Source organism: Onychostoma macrolepis, chromosome 01 (assembly GCF_012432095.1).
Source record: "Onychostoma macrolepis isolate SWU-2019 chromosome 01, ASM1243209v1, whole genome shotgun sequence".
In the NCBI taxonomy this organism is placed as follows: domain Eukaryota; kingdom Metazoa; phylum Chordata; class Actinopteri; order Cypriniformes; family Cyprinidae; genus Onychostoma; species Onychostoma macrolepis.
In genome coordinates, this window is record NC_081155.1 from 8,910,594 (window position 1) to 8,929,721 (window position 19,128).

Sequence of the window (19,128 nt, forward strand, 5' to 3'; positions counted from 1 at the left end):
TGTGGGCAAGCCGTGTGCGTGCGTGAGAGAGTTTGAAAGAAATATGCTTTAGGTTAAAGTTAAGATTTTACTACACACTATAAACATTCTAACTTAGAAAAACAACTTTATTTTTTATTTTTTTATTTACTTTTTTATTTCCAACAAACCGGTTGTTCTTTTTTATTGATTAATATGATAGAATCATGCTGAATTTACAAGGATGTGTATTTATACAATAATGTTTCATGTACTCACTGGTTACTGTATACATATTCAAGAGAAATGCATAACCTCAGTTGTTTTAATCAATCTAAAGTTTTTAGTCTGTCATTATAATATCTTATTATAATAAGAAAAGTCTTTCATACATTCTATTTTCATCTGCCCCCGGGGGCGGGTCTCTGTTACACAAAAAGCAACTGAGTGTGGTTGTGAATCCTATATGAAAGCTAAAAATGTCCTTTTAAACTATTTTAACAGTAATATTGAACTTTACACATTTTACACATACGTAACGTGCATCTTAACACATGCTTATTGTTTCATTTCAATTTTGCACATATCATAACCGTACATACATATTTGTCTATATTATATATTGTGTTTTTGCTATTTTGTACATTGTCTATTTGTATATTATTCTTTTATTATCTGTGTCCTGTCCTGTTGCTGTCTTTCTGTTGCACTGTGGAGCTTCTGTCACTATAACAATTCCTCGTATGTGCAAACATACCTGACCGATAAAGCTCATTCTGATTCTGATTCTGATGTCATCACAAACCGTAAGACACATCAGTTTGGGTGATAAGATGGAGTTATCAAATATTTGATTGTTGCTTATATCTATTATTTGATCAAATCTTAGTGAAATAAAACTATAAAGAGCCAATTGTTTTTATTTTAATAAAATAAAACATTATAGTGTGAAAAAATAAATGTTGCATTTAAACAGCATGGTTAATAATACCGTTTTTAAAGTGAGAAAGTCTAATCTGTTGTAAAGATGAGATATTTGTTGCACCTTGTTTAAGACACTCTTTTGTTGTAAACAACCTTACAACAGCCAATTTTAGTCTATTTTAGATCTAATTCATAAAGAAAAAATCTCTGTAAGCGCATTGCATTCATCAGAGGATCATTTGACAACTTCGGATCCTCATCACGGTTTTAGGTGTGAAAGATCTAAAATCTACAAAACCTTAAATTATTTGTTAAAACAAAAAAGTTACATCATTGTTTGATCATACTGTTTTCCATCATCTTGTAGAGGTACCCTGTGTGATGCTAAAAGTTTTTATTTGTAAAAGTGTATTTATACGACATCGTAAAAGTTGAAATGTTTAACTGCAGGGGTTGTTTTAGTGTGTGTGTGTGTGTGTTTGTTTTTCATGCTAGTGTTTGTGTTTTATTATACTATTTTAACAGTGGTAATGAACTTTGCACATGTTTTACACATACTTAATATCTTAACACAATTGTATCAGTAAGATATTTGTCACAAACCATCAGACACATCAGGCGGGGTTGATAAAATGGACTTATCGTTTATTTGTATTATTTCCTCTGTCAATTATTTGATCAATTCTTAGTGAGATAAACCTATATAGACCAGTTGTTTTTATTTTAATAAAATAAAGCATTATACTGTGAAAAAAAATGCTGCATTTAAACCCCACGGTTAATAATACCATTTTTAAAGTGAGAAAGTCTAATCTGTTGTAAAGATTCTGTGAGGCATTTGTAGTACCTTGTTTGGGAATTACTTTTGTTGCGAACAACCTATGACAATTCATTTTCAGTCTAATTCATGAAGAAATTCTCTGTATTCATCACAGGATCGTTTGACTGCTTCTAATCCTTGCTTTAGAGGTTCATGTTTTAGGTTTGAGAGATATAAAAACTACAAATCTTAACTTATTTGTTAAAACAATAGTTATATTGTTGTTTAATCATGCTGCTTTTCATCATCTTGTAGAGATACCCAGTGTGATTCTAAAAGTTCACATGTTTGTAAAAGGTTTGTATGAGACATCATAAAAGTTTAAATGTTTAAATGTAGGGGATTGTTTGTGTATGTTTGTATTTATGTTTGAGTATTTTCTTCCTAAACTATACCTAACTGTTAACTTAACCAGCTATGTGTCATATAAAAACTTCAAAAGGGGACGCATCCTTTGACCGGACAGTGAACTTTAAGTCTAAACTTTTGACAAAGTTCATACTCGCAGGTGCATGTCATAAAATGGTTAACATGTATGTGCTTTGATCAATGAACAGAAACGCCAAAGTTTATGATGCCAGACCCCCTCAAAAACTCATTAGATTGCAAATGAGTTGCATCTCCAGAAACACCTTTAGATGTTTTACAGCAACTCTCTTGATCTGATACGATCGCGTCAGTAATTATACGTCCAGACACACACAGTGTCGTTCTCATTTCGTAGCACTGCGTGAGACGAAGTATTTACATTTCGTGCTATAATGTAAAAAGTTTAGGCGTCTAATTATGGCTGAAAACTCCAAAGACGTCCAAAACATTTGCTTTCATTCCGGTTTCCGCTCACATACGCATGTATGCGTTTGAACCGTTATAGCATGCTAGAAAGTTTAAAGATTGACAAATCAAAGAGTAAATAAAGGTATTATACTACTAAAATCAAATAAAACAAGACAGACAACATTTTCCTGCGGCTTAGAGGCGATTTTTATAAGAAAAAAAATAAAAACCTAATTTTTAAAAGTGAAAAAGTCTGGGTAATATAACAGGTCAGAAGTCTTAAACTTGACAAAATCAAAGACCGATTAAAGGAATAGGCGAATTAAGTGCGAATAACTAAACTAAAGTAAATAAAATAAAATAAGCAACATTTCCCTGCGGCTTAGAAAGGCCTACTGTTTGTTTAGAAGGTAAAAACTACACTAACCTAATTTTAAAGTGAAAAGCTTTAGGATGAGTGCCGAATTGTTTCATTAATTAAGAAATGTAAAAGATTTATTAAAAATAACGTTCGTTCTAATGTTAAAACATTACTTTAATTCTTTTAAATCTTTGCGTCGGTCTCTCCTCACGCTGTTAGGGGGGTGGCGGTAGGTGTGGTCTGGCCTGCTCGTAAACTCATTCTGAGTTTGCCACGGTAGTACGAGGTTATCTGACGGAGACTGCGTAAGATAGTCTGCTCTTTTCTTTCTTTCTTTATTTCTTTATTTTAGATCACAGTTATTTTTCCTTCTTTTGTTTAATTTTGTAACAAGATTTTGACTTTTACTTAACGAACGTGTCAGATGCTTTTTGTTGTTTTAGAATACGGGTAAGATAAGTCAGATCTATTTGTTGTAACTTGTGAGAAAAGCTACCTTTTAATCTGTAATGTTAGGGGGGTCTTATCTTTATGAGAGGTAATAAATCAAATTTTTTGACATTAGGTGCCCTGGGATCTCTCTGACAATCCAGGGGTCAGAAAGTAAAAGTCCTGCCATATTTTTGTTCCACCCATGAACTCAGCAGCTGATTTCACCAGAGGAGGAACCAAGTCATTCTTTTCAAGTCTCAAGTCAAATCCCAAGTCCTCAAAGAGTTAAAGTTAATGAGATAATTAAGTGTCTAATTAAATTATGACTGTGCATTAGTGATGAACACCTGCTGTTATTGAGAATTACAGAGGATCAGATATTAATGTTTTAATGGTGCCACCATCATGGAGAGCAGTGTGTGCTTTAGTTGGGCTCTTGGCCTTTAACTCCTGTGTTAGATCTCTCTTTGCAGCATTACATGTGTTGCTGTAAAGTAAAGAGATCAGGGCTGCACAATGAGAAACCATGCTTTTACAGCTGTACGGATTGTTTGTTTTTTTCTTCTTTGTGTTGTATGTTTAGGTTTTGAAAAATCAACCTTGTGAAATAGCGTGCAAGAAACTTGTTGTTCTAATAGTTATGATGAATTCATTTGAAATCGATTGTATTTAATTCATATAAACACTTAAACTCTTCTGCTATTTAGACGCACGCAGACATAATGAACCAGTATATGAATCTCAACAATGGTGACAACCAACAAAATTCTTCATGCTGCAATGTATGCTGGGTAAGACCATAGTAAAAACTCCCATCATGCACTGCAGTATGAATTATTATTGTCACCACCGTTGAGGATCATATGATAAGTGTTCCTGTCTAAAAGCCTGAGCTGATGCAGTTCTTCCTCCTAATATGTAATCACTACAGTAGCATTTGTTTGGTAGGACTTTTTTTTCCTGAAATTCAGTAATAGCTGAATATCACTCAATAAACCAAAGCGAGACACCTTCGTGATGCTCATTCAAATGATTTAAAAGCAGAAAGCGTAAACTAATTTGCTACATCAAGTTCTTGATTCAGCAATGCACAAATGTTTGTTGTGAAACAATATTGCACTTGCTTAAAAGCAAATTACTTTGATTTACTAAAAGGGTCAAGAGCCCAACTAAAGCAAACACTGATCTCCATGATGGTGGCATCATTTTAACCAATAAAACATCAACATCTGATCCTCTGTAATTCTCAATAACAGCAAGTGTTCATCACTAATGCACAATCATAATTTAAGTAGACACTTAATTATCTCATTAACTTTAACTCTTTGAGGACTTGGGATTTGACTTGAGACTTGCTTGTGACTTGAAAGGAATGACTTGGTTCCTCCTCTGGTGAAATCAGCTGCTGAGTTCATGGGTGGAACAAAAATATGGCAGGACTTTTACTTTCTGACCCCTGGATTGTCCGCCTCTGCTAATATGTACTTTTAAAGTACCAAAATGGACCCTTTAGGTACAAACATGTACCTTTTTGAAAGGGTACAGCCCCAGTGACAGCTTCTGTACCTTTATTTCTGAGAGTGTAGGGTAAACTTATACTTATAACTAAATAGAAATTACTCATCAAACTCTACCTGGGCACGTTAAATTTACTTATTTCCTTTACTGATTTTAGATAACTTAGTTAAGTAGATTTTACTTATTTTTTTATTTAAATTTTGCTTAAAAAATATTTGTGAAAAAACTTGCAAAAGAAAAATTAAGTAAATTTAACTTCTTATTGTTTTACTGATACCGATACTCGTTAAAATACCCCGATACCAAGCGCCGATACCTCACAGCATGTGATAAGTGCCATAAAGAAACATGACAACATGCAGCAGAATGGAGTTATTAGAGATTAAGGATGTCTACGAAGCAGATGTATGCAATGAATAATGTTAAACATTAAGTATTAATGCCTTTATAGTTGATGTGCACGAACTGAAAAGCAAAGTGCTGAGTGGATTGAGCGGGCGCCGGCGCAGATGCGCGAGCTTGTCGAGTGAATATACTTTTCTCACAGACATCACTGGAAAGTTTGTAGTTTGGTCGGATATGTCAAAAACAAGTAACCAAAACAATGCACAAGTTACTTAACGGGAGGGAGGGAGAGATAGAGCGCGCGTGCACTTCTGTGATCTTTATTGATGTTCGCTCACATAGCATGCATCACTTGGATTAAAACTGAATCGTAAATATAAGACAATTTATAGGGGCATTCACTATAAAATAAATTATTTATTTTCAACCTTAAGCATACACGACTTTCTGGCAAAGTGAAACTAGCAGCCTGTGTGAAATGCGCGAGGCTGTACTGTCCTCTCATTCTGCACCAGTACAAATATGTGCGCGCGTTGTGCATGTTTTGCTTGCTTCATGAGTGTTTCTGCATTAGAAAGAAAAGCAAAGAAAAACGTGACTTCTATTTCTGAAAATATCACAGTTAGGAGATTTATAACGAGTGGTTCCCTGCATTATTACAGCAAAACGTGTGATTTTAGCAGGTCTAATGCAATTGAAGAGCAAAAAAAATGAACAGTGAAAGTAACAAAAACTTGCAAAATACATTTTAATGTGCATAATTAAGTGTGAAAATAACCGAAGGATATACAGTCAAACCAAAAATTATTCAGAGACCAAATATAATTTTTGATATTTTTTAGTGGGTGCAGGACACTATAGTTAATTTATGTAAGTGAGGATAGCAAAATAAAGTAAACTGTGAAATATTATATCCAAAAATTCTTCATACAGTGGACTACCAATAAAATTGATACACATTTGGAACCAAAAATTATTCAGACTCAATCTGGGAAAAAAACTGAAGTTCAGGTTTGCATGAACCTGGCTGACAGCATGCCCAGGAGACTACAGGCTGTCATTAAGGCTAAGGGTTGCCTGACAAATTATTGATAGTTGTGTAAATATTGTCATACTAACAGCTGTCTGAATAATTTTGGTTGATTGTAATCCATCACATACCTTTCTGTCAAAGTTATCTGATATTATCGAGCTGAATTTGTTCTGACACAGTTTAACTCTGAGTTCTTGTCATATTTTACTACCATAAACTATAGCGAATAAACTGTGATAATGTGAGAAATGTTGAAGGTGTCTGAATAAATTTTGGTTTGACTGTATCTACTTGATAAATTAAGTTAACCAACTAACATTATACATACTCTTTTGGTTTCTGTACCCAATATTTAAAAAATGTACAAATGCAATGAAAATATCGGTATCGGTAGTCAGCATCGACAAGTACCAAAAATAAAAGTATCGTATCGGGCGAGTACTGGAAAAAGTGATATCGGTGCATCCCTAATCTCTATATTTAAGCCCTTTCAAGCCACGAGCTTTTGAAATCTTGATGTCAAAATCCATAATTTTTCCAAAAAAAACCTAGCGCCTAAAGGGTTAATGGGTGGACTAAACATATGGCAGGACTTTTACTTTCTGACCCCTGGACTACCGACCTCTAAGTGCAAATATATTGAGCACCCCGTTTTCCTAAAAATAATCATAATTTTCCTAAAAATTGGCAACCCTAATCCTGAGTAGTGATGTCACACATATTCTGCTGGCATGGAATAAATAATAGATAATAATATAATAATAATAATAATACAATAATATCTTCATTAGCTGAAATAAATGAAAAAAAAAAAAAAAAACCTGTTCTGGTGTTGGTGCCTCCTGCAGTGTTGGACTCAAACATCAGACCTGCATCAGTGAAAACCCCCATACTGTCCCTTCCACCTCCTGCCGTACAGCCGGTGTCATGCTTCTCTATGACGTCCCAGATCTAGAAATACAAAAAAACAAAAAAAAAAAACCATCAGTTATGTACATTTTATGCCAAACACAGTCATGAGCTGTTTTTGTTATGAAGTTTGAAGAAGATCATTTACCTGAGTCTGAGTGAGTCTGTTTTTGTTAAGGATGTGCACAGCCTTGTCAACCACCACCAGACCAACTTTAGCTCCAGGATCTCCAGTTATCTGCAGCTTGACCTCATCTCCTGTGTCATAGGTATTCATCTTGTCCTTCACCTTAAGCTGGAGCTGTCATTTAAAAAAGAGATGCTGTATCAGAAAAAAAAAAAAAAAGACCTAGTTGATTGGCACATCAGCTGTTTCTTTTAATTGCTGACCCACCGTTCCCATGCACGTGTCCTTCATATCGACCAAGACTGAATCAGACACCACCTCAGACGAGCCCACATGATAATAAGCCACAAAGCGGAAGGAAGGCACCATGTCTTTGGTTACAGGCAGAGACAGAGACACTAGAGATTGTCCTCTTTGCTTAAACCTGTCTACTTTTATAATCTGACCTTTATTCAAGATCTGAAAATTAGACAAACAAGTTAACAGCATTTATTACTTATATACGGTGTCAAACACAAACTGAGTGAAGTGATCAAATACTGACATAGTAAATTATTACTTTTGCACTGCAGCTGAATAAGAAATAACCATTATCTTTACCATGTATGTGCAGCTTTGATTTTTGACTCCTGGGCTTTGTCCAGTGTTTAGATTCACTGTCACTGAATCACCGATCTTAAGCTCTGCAGCATCAATGCCGATGTGCAGGTAGTTTTTGGAGTCGCTTTGGGTCTTGTAGACCTGAGCCGTCATCATCTTCTCTGCCTGCTGATCGTCTCTTTTTAATTGTGGATCTTTGGTCTTTGCCTGGGAAGAACAAGTACTTTTTTTTCTGGTGTTCTTTATACAATATACTCTATTGATTGTTCAACATTTGTTAACTGATCTATTGTATACTAGATCACCAGAACTAGTAGGGATGCGCCGTACCGGAAAAATACCGGTATGTATTATGTTTCAATTGGTACGATATCATAATTTTGCTCAATTCGGTATTTCATATGCTGCTGTTGCGAAGTGCACCTGTGGGTGTCAGTGCTACCCAAATTGCTGCGCAACCAGTAAATGTTGATGGATCAAACAGATGAAACTCTATCAATGCACTTGAAATTAATAAATAAAGAGAACAGTAGAAGTGAAATATGATTACTCTGCATTCAAAACAGAGGATAAAGGTGAACGAACTGACCTTACTGCACCTGTATGCACGCCTTGCTATAAACTAGGGCTGGGCAAAAAAATCTATTTTTCGATTAATCGTTTTTTTTTTTAATGACGTCGATTCGATATTGATTCTCAAAAGCCGCGAATCAATCTTTTCCGGTATTTATTTCAGCAAACATTTAAAACAAGATCTGATTAATGTGATTCTTATCATTAGTCTTCTCCACTAGATGTCACCCTTATTGACCGATGCGCGATGTTACAACAGAAAGCCCGTCATTCATTCATCATGGCGGAGATACTGTTGATGAGAACAAAGAACAATATGGCAAGCCGTTTTAACTTTTATTCATTCTCAGGATATGACTTCTTGATATCAACAATTCAATTTTCACTAGTTAAAATGTTCATTCTTGATATCAGGAATTAGATTTCCACTAGTAACAATGGTTATTTTTGATATCAGCAATTACATTTCCACTAGTAACAATGTTAAATCTTGATATCAACAATTAGATTTTCACTAGTTAAAATGCTAATTGTTGATATCAAGAATTAAATTGTTGATATCAACAATTAAATTGTTGATATCTGTAATTGTATTTTCACTAGTTAAATGTCACCATAGGCTGCCATTCAAAATCAATTGTTGATATCAAGAATTCATTTCTTACTAGTAACAATTTAATTCTTGATATCAGAAATACAATTCTTACTAGTAAAAATGTCTATTCTTGATATCAACAATTTAATTGTTGATATCAACAATAAAATTCTTGATATCAACAATTACATTCTTGATATCAACAATTTAATTCTTGATATCAACAATTTAATTCTTGATATCAACAATTTAATTTCTGATATCAACAATTGAATTGTTGATATCAAGAATTGGGAGGGTCATTTTTGATATCAACAATTTAATTCTTGATATCAACAATTTAATTCTTGATATCAACAATTTAATTCTTGATATCAGAAATTAAATTGTTGATATCAAGAATTAAATTGTTGATATCAAGAATTTAATTGTTGATATCAAGAATAGACATTTTTACTAGTAAGAATTGTATTTCTGATATGTGCATTTAGAATTGTAACTAGTAAGAAATGCGTTTTTGATATCTGTAATAGTTTTGTCGCCCTTTTAACATTTAAACATATGTATTGCTGATATCAACAATTGAATTGTTGATATCAAGAATTAAATTGTTGATATCAGCAATTAAATTGTTGATATCAGCAATTGAATTGTTGATATCAACAATTTAATTCTTGATATCAACAATTCAATTGTTGATATCAGGAATTAATTGTTGATATCAGGAATTAATTGTTGATATCAAGAATTAAATTGTTGATATCAAGAATTCATTCTTACTAGTAACAATTTAATTCTTGATATCAAGAATTAAATTGTTGATATCAAGAATTCATTTCTTACTAGTAACAATTTAATTCTTGATATCAGAAATACAATTCTTACTAGTAAAAATGTCTATTCTTGATATCAACAATTTAATTGTTGATATCAACAATAAAATTCTTGATATCAACAATTACATTCTTGATATCAACAATTTAATTCTTGATATCAACAATTTAATTCTTGATATCAACAATTTAATTTCTGATATCAACAATTGAATTGTTGATATCAAGAATTGGGAGGGTCATTTTGATATCAACAATTTAATTCTTGATATCAACAATTTAATTCTTGATATCAACAATTTAATTCTTGATATCAGAAATTAAATTGTTGATATCAAGAATTAAATTGTTGATATCAGCAATTCAATTCTTGATATCAACAATTCAATTCTTGATATCAACAATTCAATTCTTGATATCAACAATTCCTTTTTGGATATGTGCATAATTTAATGACGAGTGCCGCCCTTTATAAATGTTTATGGTGGATAGACGACAACGTACAGAGCCCAAAAGAGAACGGCACATTCGATTGCCCTCTCATGAAAATAAAACGTTCCTGTAGGCTATTTTTAATAATTATTTTGTCTTCATTTAGGCAGAGACTACTCATGATAACTCCGCCTACCAACGTGTCGTAGAATTAGAATACTGCAAAAAACTTCCGAATGCTGTCAGCTTCTGTGGCGCAGGTAGTAGAGCGTAAAGCAGGAAGTTTTTGACGCGATAAACGCGGGTTCGATTCCACCTTCTGCCGACCTCGTTTTACTCTCTTTTTTACATCCCCTATCACATCGGAAAGGCATTTATTTTCAAGAAAAATTAAGGAAATATTCCAAAACTGGAAAATAACGTCTTGTTATTGGTTATAAAGGGTTAGTTGTATGGGCGGCATCCAGTTAATAATTTTAATACAAATTATAATTTACACTCAATACGCTATTATTGTATACTGTTTTATAATGTAGCCAACTACAATACTGAGGTGCAGATATCGCCCACTATTTGCAATAAGTAGTACAAACAGCATCAGACTACTATTACTGCAAGAAAATATTACAATCATTAAATAGTGTAAATATAATCTATTGCTAAGAAAATATGCAATTTTCACTTACTGTAAATAGAATTCGATGTATTCACTGTTTTCAAATAGCCGAAATCAAATTCTAAACTATCAGCCATTTCAACTGGAAGATGAAGCCTGTGATATTAATTTCATTCACTAGAGGGAGCCACAGGATAAGGAATCATCCATAATAATAATAATAATGATAATAAGCAATGAACCAGATGGGCAAGATCAGTGGCGCCTGCAGGTATGCGGCTGTATGCACTGTGCGTACCATGAAACATTTCAGCAGTAGATTATAGGCCCGTGTGTCCCGTATTTCTGTCGACTGAACCAGCCATGCCATTAATAATGAATGTATCAGACTTTTGCATGCCAAAGTCAATTTCTGCTAAACATTACGTCAAATAGAAAGAGAAAATCGTGCTCATAAGACTTCAACAATTTGTAGCCTATTTCACAAAGGGGAATACAACGAATTCATGACAATGTTTTACATTCAAGCTACCCATAAAATTTAAAGTGAAAAGTTCTTTAAAATCATCTGGAATGCAATAAAGTATTTTTAAAGCCGTTTTTAAAGCATTTGCTGCATGGATTAAAAAAAAAAATAGGCTAATAAATACTTCACATATCAGACAAAATTGCGTTGCAGAAAATCCTTTAAAGTTTAAGGAATTCAGAGCAGAGCAACATAAAAATCAGAAAAAAAGTATAATCGGGCCTGTTTTAGGCTTTTCCTTATTTTTATATTTTAGACTGTGATGAAAAATGACTCGCCATCTCCTCATTGGACGTGCCTTTAGAGAGAAATGCATCTTTACGAATTACATAATGAAATAGTTTTGTTTTTGATTTGAATTATTTAGTTTTAAAGTAGTAATTTAATTATTTCTATAGATATATTTCATGAGTTCACCCTTACATATAATAAACTGAGTAACGGTTATGCGTATTTGGCTTGCTGTCCGCAGGGTACTCCCCCTGTACGGGTAGAGGGGTCCGAGCTCTGCATTTAGCCCGGACCCAGAGCAAAAATTACGGCGTACGCCTATTTTAAGTTTCCACTATCAATAAAAAATGCAAGTGACCTCTCTGGCGCCTCCATGTCCTGCAAAGTGCGCTTCAGCTTCCACTCTTCACACAAACAATGAGATATGCACCTAGCGCACATTTATATAGTTCAAACATTTAAACTAACATTGTGATGTGCTTGAACTGTTTATTTCTATAGATTTTATTTTAGGCAAGTCCTGATGATTTGTGAAGGCTAAATTGTTCAAACATAGGCTATGATCAGCTTACTGTGCCGCTGGCCGCTTGGTCGTTACTTCAACAACAACAACAAAAAACTTTTAACAAAACATTTAACAAACAAAAAGTGCTCCAAAAGTTTTTATAAATTAAATTTATAAAACGACCCCCCCCCCCCCACACACACACACACACAAAAAAATCTGTGCAAGATTACATAATTCTTATTAAATCGTTGTCCATTTCCACTCCGAACCCACTACAATTGTTCATGTTTTAACTTTCAGAAGAGTGTATCAGTGCAGTGTCAAATTTAACGTAACATTGAAATGGCTGAGACAGACATGACAAAGAGGTTCAATAGACTTTATCATTCATCTTGTCCACCGATACTTCAACAGCTGGACAACATGTTATATAAAAAATAATACAAGTATTAGGACATTACAGTGTGTATCACGTTTGGTCCCAATGGTCAAGAAAATCCAAGCCGAATTGGGCAGAGAGTGCCAATATGTCGGGTCATCAAACGTGTCGGTGTTATAATACATCAAAATGTAGGCTAGTTAAAAAATTAAAAAATAAATAAATAAATAAATAAATAAATAAATAAATTCTGCACCCGCCTTTACACAAAGAGAATCGCCGGCACGAATTTGGGCACGCAATATGACGACTCGTCCAAGTGGCCTAAATACAACGATATTTAAAAAATAAATAATAATAAATTCCAGCAAAACGTTAAAACTTTGTATGACGCAGTATTATGTTTTATTTTTCATTTTGGTTGTATTTCTTATTTGATGTATTACACAGTAAAACCTCCAGTGTTAAATCAACACTCCCAGTGTATATATAATCCACACTCAGAGTGTTAAAAAAGTAACACTGAAGCAGTGTTAAAGTTAATGAGATAATTAGTTTAGTAATTGAGTGATGATTGAGCATTAGTGAAGAACACCTGCTGTTAACAAACTGAACCATTGAAAGAAAGAGAAAGAACAGAAAAAAGAGACAAGATGAGCAGAAAAACAAGAACTACAACTGACTTCAGCCACAGCCTTAGATGAAATCAACACAAGATAAAAGAAGACATTAAATCTCTCAAGATCTCAGCAGAGGATGATTAAACAACTCCACAAACAGTATCACCAGCTTCACACGTTACTAACCAGACTGACTTTAGATGTTGATGTTTTAGTTTTGTTTGAATTACCATTATCGAGGTCAGTGTTTGCTTTAGTTGGGCTCTTGACCCTTGACTTAAAATATTACAATTCCTTTGGCTGCCATAACTGCGTGTTTGTTTAGACATGTTAGTTATGGCGCTAGGGTATTGATGGTTAGACTTCTATAAAGAAATCACCAGCATTTAGTGATTTCCATAACTGATTTCATTCAGAGCCTTGCCATTGATTGATTTTTTTTTTTTTTATTCACATAAAATATAAAGGTTGATCCATCAGTTTTAAGATTAATCTGAAAGGCTTTTAAAAGTAAATTGGCACAAAACGATTAAAACTGCATTATCATACAGACATCAAGACTCAGCGTATGAATCTCAACAATGGTGACAATCAACATATTCAGATAAACACATCCTCTGTGAACATTACAAAACACGCTACTAAAAGTCACAACAAAATAGCAAAACAAAAGGAAATGGTAAGAATAAAAGAAAATACTAAGACAGCTGCATAATTTATTCATGTCGCATTGCATGCTGGGAGTCATGGATTAGTTTTGATTGGTGCTCCCAGAATGCACTGCGAAATGGAGCTTTATGTTGATTGTCACCATTATTGAGATTCATATGCTGAGTCTTGAAGTCTGTTTGATGAAGAAAAGTGCTCTTTTAACACAAAAAGTTTCAAAAGTCTCTCAGATTAAACTTGTCTGTATGTATATAATCTCAAAAACAAAATGAACTAATAAATCTACCAGTGACTATACTCCAAATTAATTCAATTACTCAAGCCACTGTGTACTGATTACATCTTTATTAACGTAACCAGCTCATGATCACACTTTCTCTTGGCTTTTTTTAATTTCACCCTAACTAACATGTCTAAACAAACACGCAGTTATGGCAGCCAAAGTAACTGTGAAGTTTTAAGTTCAGGGACAAGAGCCCAACTAAAGCAAACACTGACCTCGATAATGGTATTTCAAACAAAACTAAAACATCAACATCTAAAGTCAGTCTGGTTAGTAACGTGTGAAGCTGGTGATGCTGTTTGTGGAGTTGTTTAATCATCCTCTGCTGAGATCTTGAGAGATTTAATGTCTTCTTTTATATTGTGTTGATTTCATCTAAGGCTGTGACTGAAGTCAGTTGTAGTTCTTGTATTTCTGCTCGTCTCGTCTCTTTTTTTCTGTTCTTCTTTCTCTTTCTTTCAGCGATTCAGTTTGTTAACAGCAGGTGTTCTTCATTAATGCTCAATCATCACTCAATTACTACACTAATTATCTCATTAACTTTAACACTGCTTCAGTGTTACTTTTTTAACACTCTGAGTGTGGATTATATATACACTGGGAGTGTTGATTTAACACTGGGGGTTTTACTGTGTAGAAGAAAGTGTAATGAAACCAAAAATAAACATTTGAAAAAACGACATTATTTTTTTACACTCTCAGAAATAAAGGTACAGAAGCTGTCACTGGGGCTGTACCCTTTCAAAAGGGTACATGTTTGTACCTAAAGGGTCCATTTTGGTACTTTAAAAGTACATATTAGCAGAGGCGGACAATCCAGGGGTCAGAAAGTAAAAGTCCTGCCATATTTTTGTTCCACCCATGAACTCTGCAGCTGATTTCACCAGAGGAGGAACCGAGTCATTCCTTTCAAGTCACAAGCAAGTCTCAAGTCAAATCCCAAGTCCTCAAAGAGTTAAAGTTAATGAGATAATTAAGTGACTAATTAAATTATGATTGTGCATTAGTGATGAACACCTGCTGTTATTGAGAATTACAGAGGATCAGATGTTGATGTTTTATTGGTTAAAATGATGCACTAGTGACAATGTTCATTTTTGATATCTGAAAATGTATTTCTGATATCAACAATTGGGAGATATCAACAATTTAATTCTTGATATCAACAATTTAATTCTTGATATCAGAAATGAACATTGTCACTAGTGACAATTAAATTGTTGATATCAAGAACTAAATTGTTGATATCAAGAACTAAATTGTTGATATCAAGAATTAAATTGTTGATATCAAGAATTAAATTGTTGATATCAAGAATAGACATTTTTACTAGTAAGAATTGTATTTCTGATATGTGAAATTGGAATTTCAACTAGTAAGAAGTTAATTCTTGATATCAACAATTGATTTTGAATGGCAGCCTATGGTGACATTTAACTAGTGAAAATACAATTGTTGATATCAAGAATTAAATTGTTGATATCTTTAATTTAATTCTTGATATCAACAATTAGCATTTTAACTAGTGAAAATTGAATTGTTCATATCAAGAATTAACATTGTTACTAGTGGAAATGTAATTGCTGATATCAAAAATACCATTGTTACTAGTGGAAATCTAATTCCTGATATCAAGAATAATATTTTTTACTAGTAGAAATTGAATTGCTGATATCAAGAATTAGCATTTTAACTAGTGAAAATGTAATTGTTGATATCAAGAATTAACATTGTTACTAGTGAAAATGCAATTGCTGATATCAAAAATAGCCATTGTTACTAGTGGAAATCTAATTCCTGATATCAAGAATGAACATTTTAACTAGTGAAAATTGAATTGTTGATATCAAGAAGTCATATCCTGAGAATTAATAAAAGTTAAAACGGCTTGCCATAGAACAAAGCCATACGCGTGATTCGTAATGCTCAGGTGAAATGCTAATACCATAAATCTGTGGAAGCATTTGATATCACGCATAAGGCGCCATGATTTCCGCAATGAATGAACTGCATCATATCGCCGGGATGACAATCTTCCGGTATACAGTGATCGCTAAATTACACACCACCGCGTTGTTTGAAGCAGATGCATTAAGTCTCTTCAGCTGCACAAACGCACCGAGGCTCGGAAGATACCGTCCTATTTCTTGTCAGGAAACCTTGTGGACTCGATGTCCTGACAGGCTGGAGTTTGTGCAACCTCCACAAACACAATAATTTACCATGACGATGATAAACCGAAAAAAATAAGTACCTAAAATATACTGACTCGCGCCCGCTCCACTGAACACCAGCAGCGCAATATGACGCGATGTTGAAAAAAAAGCGCTTTTTCAGAACGGTCAAGGAATGCGTCACTTTTTCTTCTAAATTTGTGCCTTCATGCCTTGTAAAACATTTTCAAACCCTGCAATAACGGTTCATATGATATTTTCATACAAGGTTATATTCATTTAAAAAAAAAAATTAACCTGCAATATGCACTTTAAGACTGCTCTTAACGTTAAATTAAACTTTTATTTTGATAGGTTGCCGTGAGGAACTTGCAGCTGCTGTGTAGTTTTCTCAAATTAAATTGTAAAATGCTAATGAAATGACTCTCAGAGCAGCAGTGTGTTAATATAATCATATAGTGAGACGGCAGAAGATGAAAACACAGTGAGCGTCATCCGCGCTTTAGTATGTGTAGTTCTTTTTCTTTTTAAATTGACACGACCCATATATATATATATATATATATAAGAAAGAAGAATGGATGGAAGGAAGGAAAGACGGTCCGTGTACCTTCGGATAATTCGTTTTTTGATTTAATATTGAAATCTGAAAAATGAAAAAAAACGCCACCTTTTCGTTTTCATTTGTTCAAACAAAGCGAAAAATCAAGAATTGGCTTCATTTTTCGTTTTACTTTCAGGGACAGAAAAGGATAAACTACTTGAATATTCGATCTCTACAAGTGGGCGGAGTGAAACGCCCCTCTCCGCTGATTGGTCTACCAAACATTGCAACATAATAATAGTCATAAAAACATAATAAAAGTCCTCCGCTACTATGTATTCTTAAAGTGTTTATTTCTACTACATTTGATCTCTTTCTCTTCAACAAACAGCCAGATTAAGGAATGGCTTGACACAAACAATACCGAGGCAGAGCCTAGACAGAGATTTCTTTTGTGTAGGCTTAAATTCTGCAACCTACCCCTGAAATCTCATAAATATTAATTTAATTCGTACCTGCACACACAACTACCTACTAGCCTACATCTTTGGCACGGCCGCCTGATTTATTATAGCTAACCACCCTGCTGAAAAAAACAATAGAACCCTGCCCAAAACACAATAGAAAATGTAATGGATTTAATGGTTATGATGGGAATGCTGGTATGTGATAGATTCTATTGGTGGGATGTTAAATCCTATTGGAAAAATGCCCAAAACACACTACAAAAAGGAATTTTGTAATGGTTTTACTGGAAAAAGCTAATGGTTCATAATGGTATTTTAATGTAAACCACTGGAATTTCTGTGATGGTTTCTAATGGGCTTCTATTGTATTTTTTTTTTTAGTAGGGCACCTATTAAAATCTGTGTGGCAAAACTGCGCAACGTATGGGAAGCCAAACAACCCAAAAGTGGGAGAAACAGTGCGATATTAAAGAGTTTGCGCGCGCTGTCCTGTCATAGGCTCAATGGACCGGCGGCACGACCGACTCTACAGCGCAGGGAGGGCGTGTTTGCTAGCGCCACCGAACTGACAGCGCAGCGAACATAAGTTCGTATTTTTCCTGCACGTTAACATAATGAAGATCAGTATTAAGTTAATAACCCTAAAATAAATGCAGTGCAAAATTCAAAATACATCATATTGAATTTACATACAATTTACAATTTTGAAAAGAGTTTGTTTTTAAATCAATTAATTAAATTTTATTTATTTATTTATTTAATATGTAGCGTAGAGAAAAGCCTGACAAACGTAGCCATTATATAAAATTGCACTGTTAAAGTTAAAGAACATTACCTTGGATGTTCCCTGGTCTTTAGAGACCAAAAAAAAAAAAAAAAAATAAAATAAAAAAATTCCCTGGACCACAAAAAGCAAGGGTATGTTTGCAGCAATAGCCAACATTGTATGGGTCAAAATTGTCAATTTTTTCTTTTATTCCAAAAATCATTAGGATATTACTGTAAGTAAAGATCATCCATGAAGATATTTTGTAAATCCCCAAATAAATCAAAACTTAATTTTTGATTAGTAATATATGCTAAGAACTTCATTTGGACAAAAGCGATTTTCTCAATATTTAGATTTTTTTTTTTTTTTTTTTTTTTGCACCATCAGATTCCAGCCCAGTCAACAATTTGATCTCACAGTGATGTCACCATGATCTCACAGGATACTCGTGATGAGGTCACAATGTGAGGTAACAGTGAGCTAAAAGTGTAACCTCACAGCGCCCTCACTGTGTGCTCATACTAATGTGAGGTCAAAGTGCACTCACTGCACAGAGACTAGGCACCCAGCATGCATTGCAGCATGACGCTTTTGATTGTCACCATTGTTGAGATTCATACACCGATTCTTGATGTCTCACTTGTTTTTAAATGAGAGGGTAGTTAATAATGTTTGTGTCTTATGCTTTTATAATCCTTCATAACTGATTATGAGACTGCTGGATCCTATACTATATAAACACAGAACTATTTTATTTAGAAAGTGTTAATTAATAAAACCTCACGAGACTGTATATTGAGCATAGGTGATGGCTGCTTTGCAATCATCAGCAACAAACCAATATCACCTGGTTGCAGTCTCTTTTGGTTTTCTTGCCATAACAAATGTGCTTTACAAACACAGTTACAGCAGCCCCCAAAAATATATAATGTTATATAGTCAAGGGTCAAGAGCCCAACTAAAGAAAACACTACTCACCACGATGGTAACGTATGTTTCAGTTGTATCTTATAACAGAAATCTGTTACCTGGGCGTGCACTCATGAGCTCATCATGTGAGAGCACTGTGATATCTCTGTGATAGTGTTGAGAAACAGGAAGTAGA

The 19,128-nt window shown here is 33.9% G+C and overlaps 1 protein-coding gene across 1 annotated transcript in view; it reads right to left on the minus strand.

Annotated features, from left to right (window-relative positions):
• The window catches only part of LOC131526119 (complement C3-like), a 204,714-nt gene that overhangs the window by 137,676 nt on the left and 47,910 nt on the right, over positions 1-19,128 (minus strand). The window contains exons 12-15 of the mRNA XM_058754266.1: positions 7,805-8,011; positions 7,472-7,663; positions 7,226-7,378; positions 6,990-7,119 (exon numbers count right to left, since the gene is read on the minus strand). Coding sequence (XP_058610249.1) covers positions 6,990-7,119; positions 7,226-7,378; positions 7,472-7,663; positions 7,805-8,011 — 682 coding nt within the window. The remainder of the gene's footprint in view (positions 1-6,989; positions 7,120-7,225; positions 7,379-7,471; positions 7,664-7,804; positions 8,012-19,128) is intronic.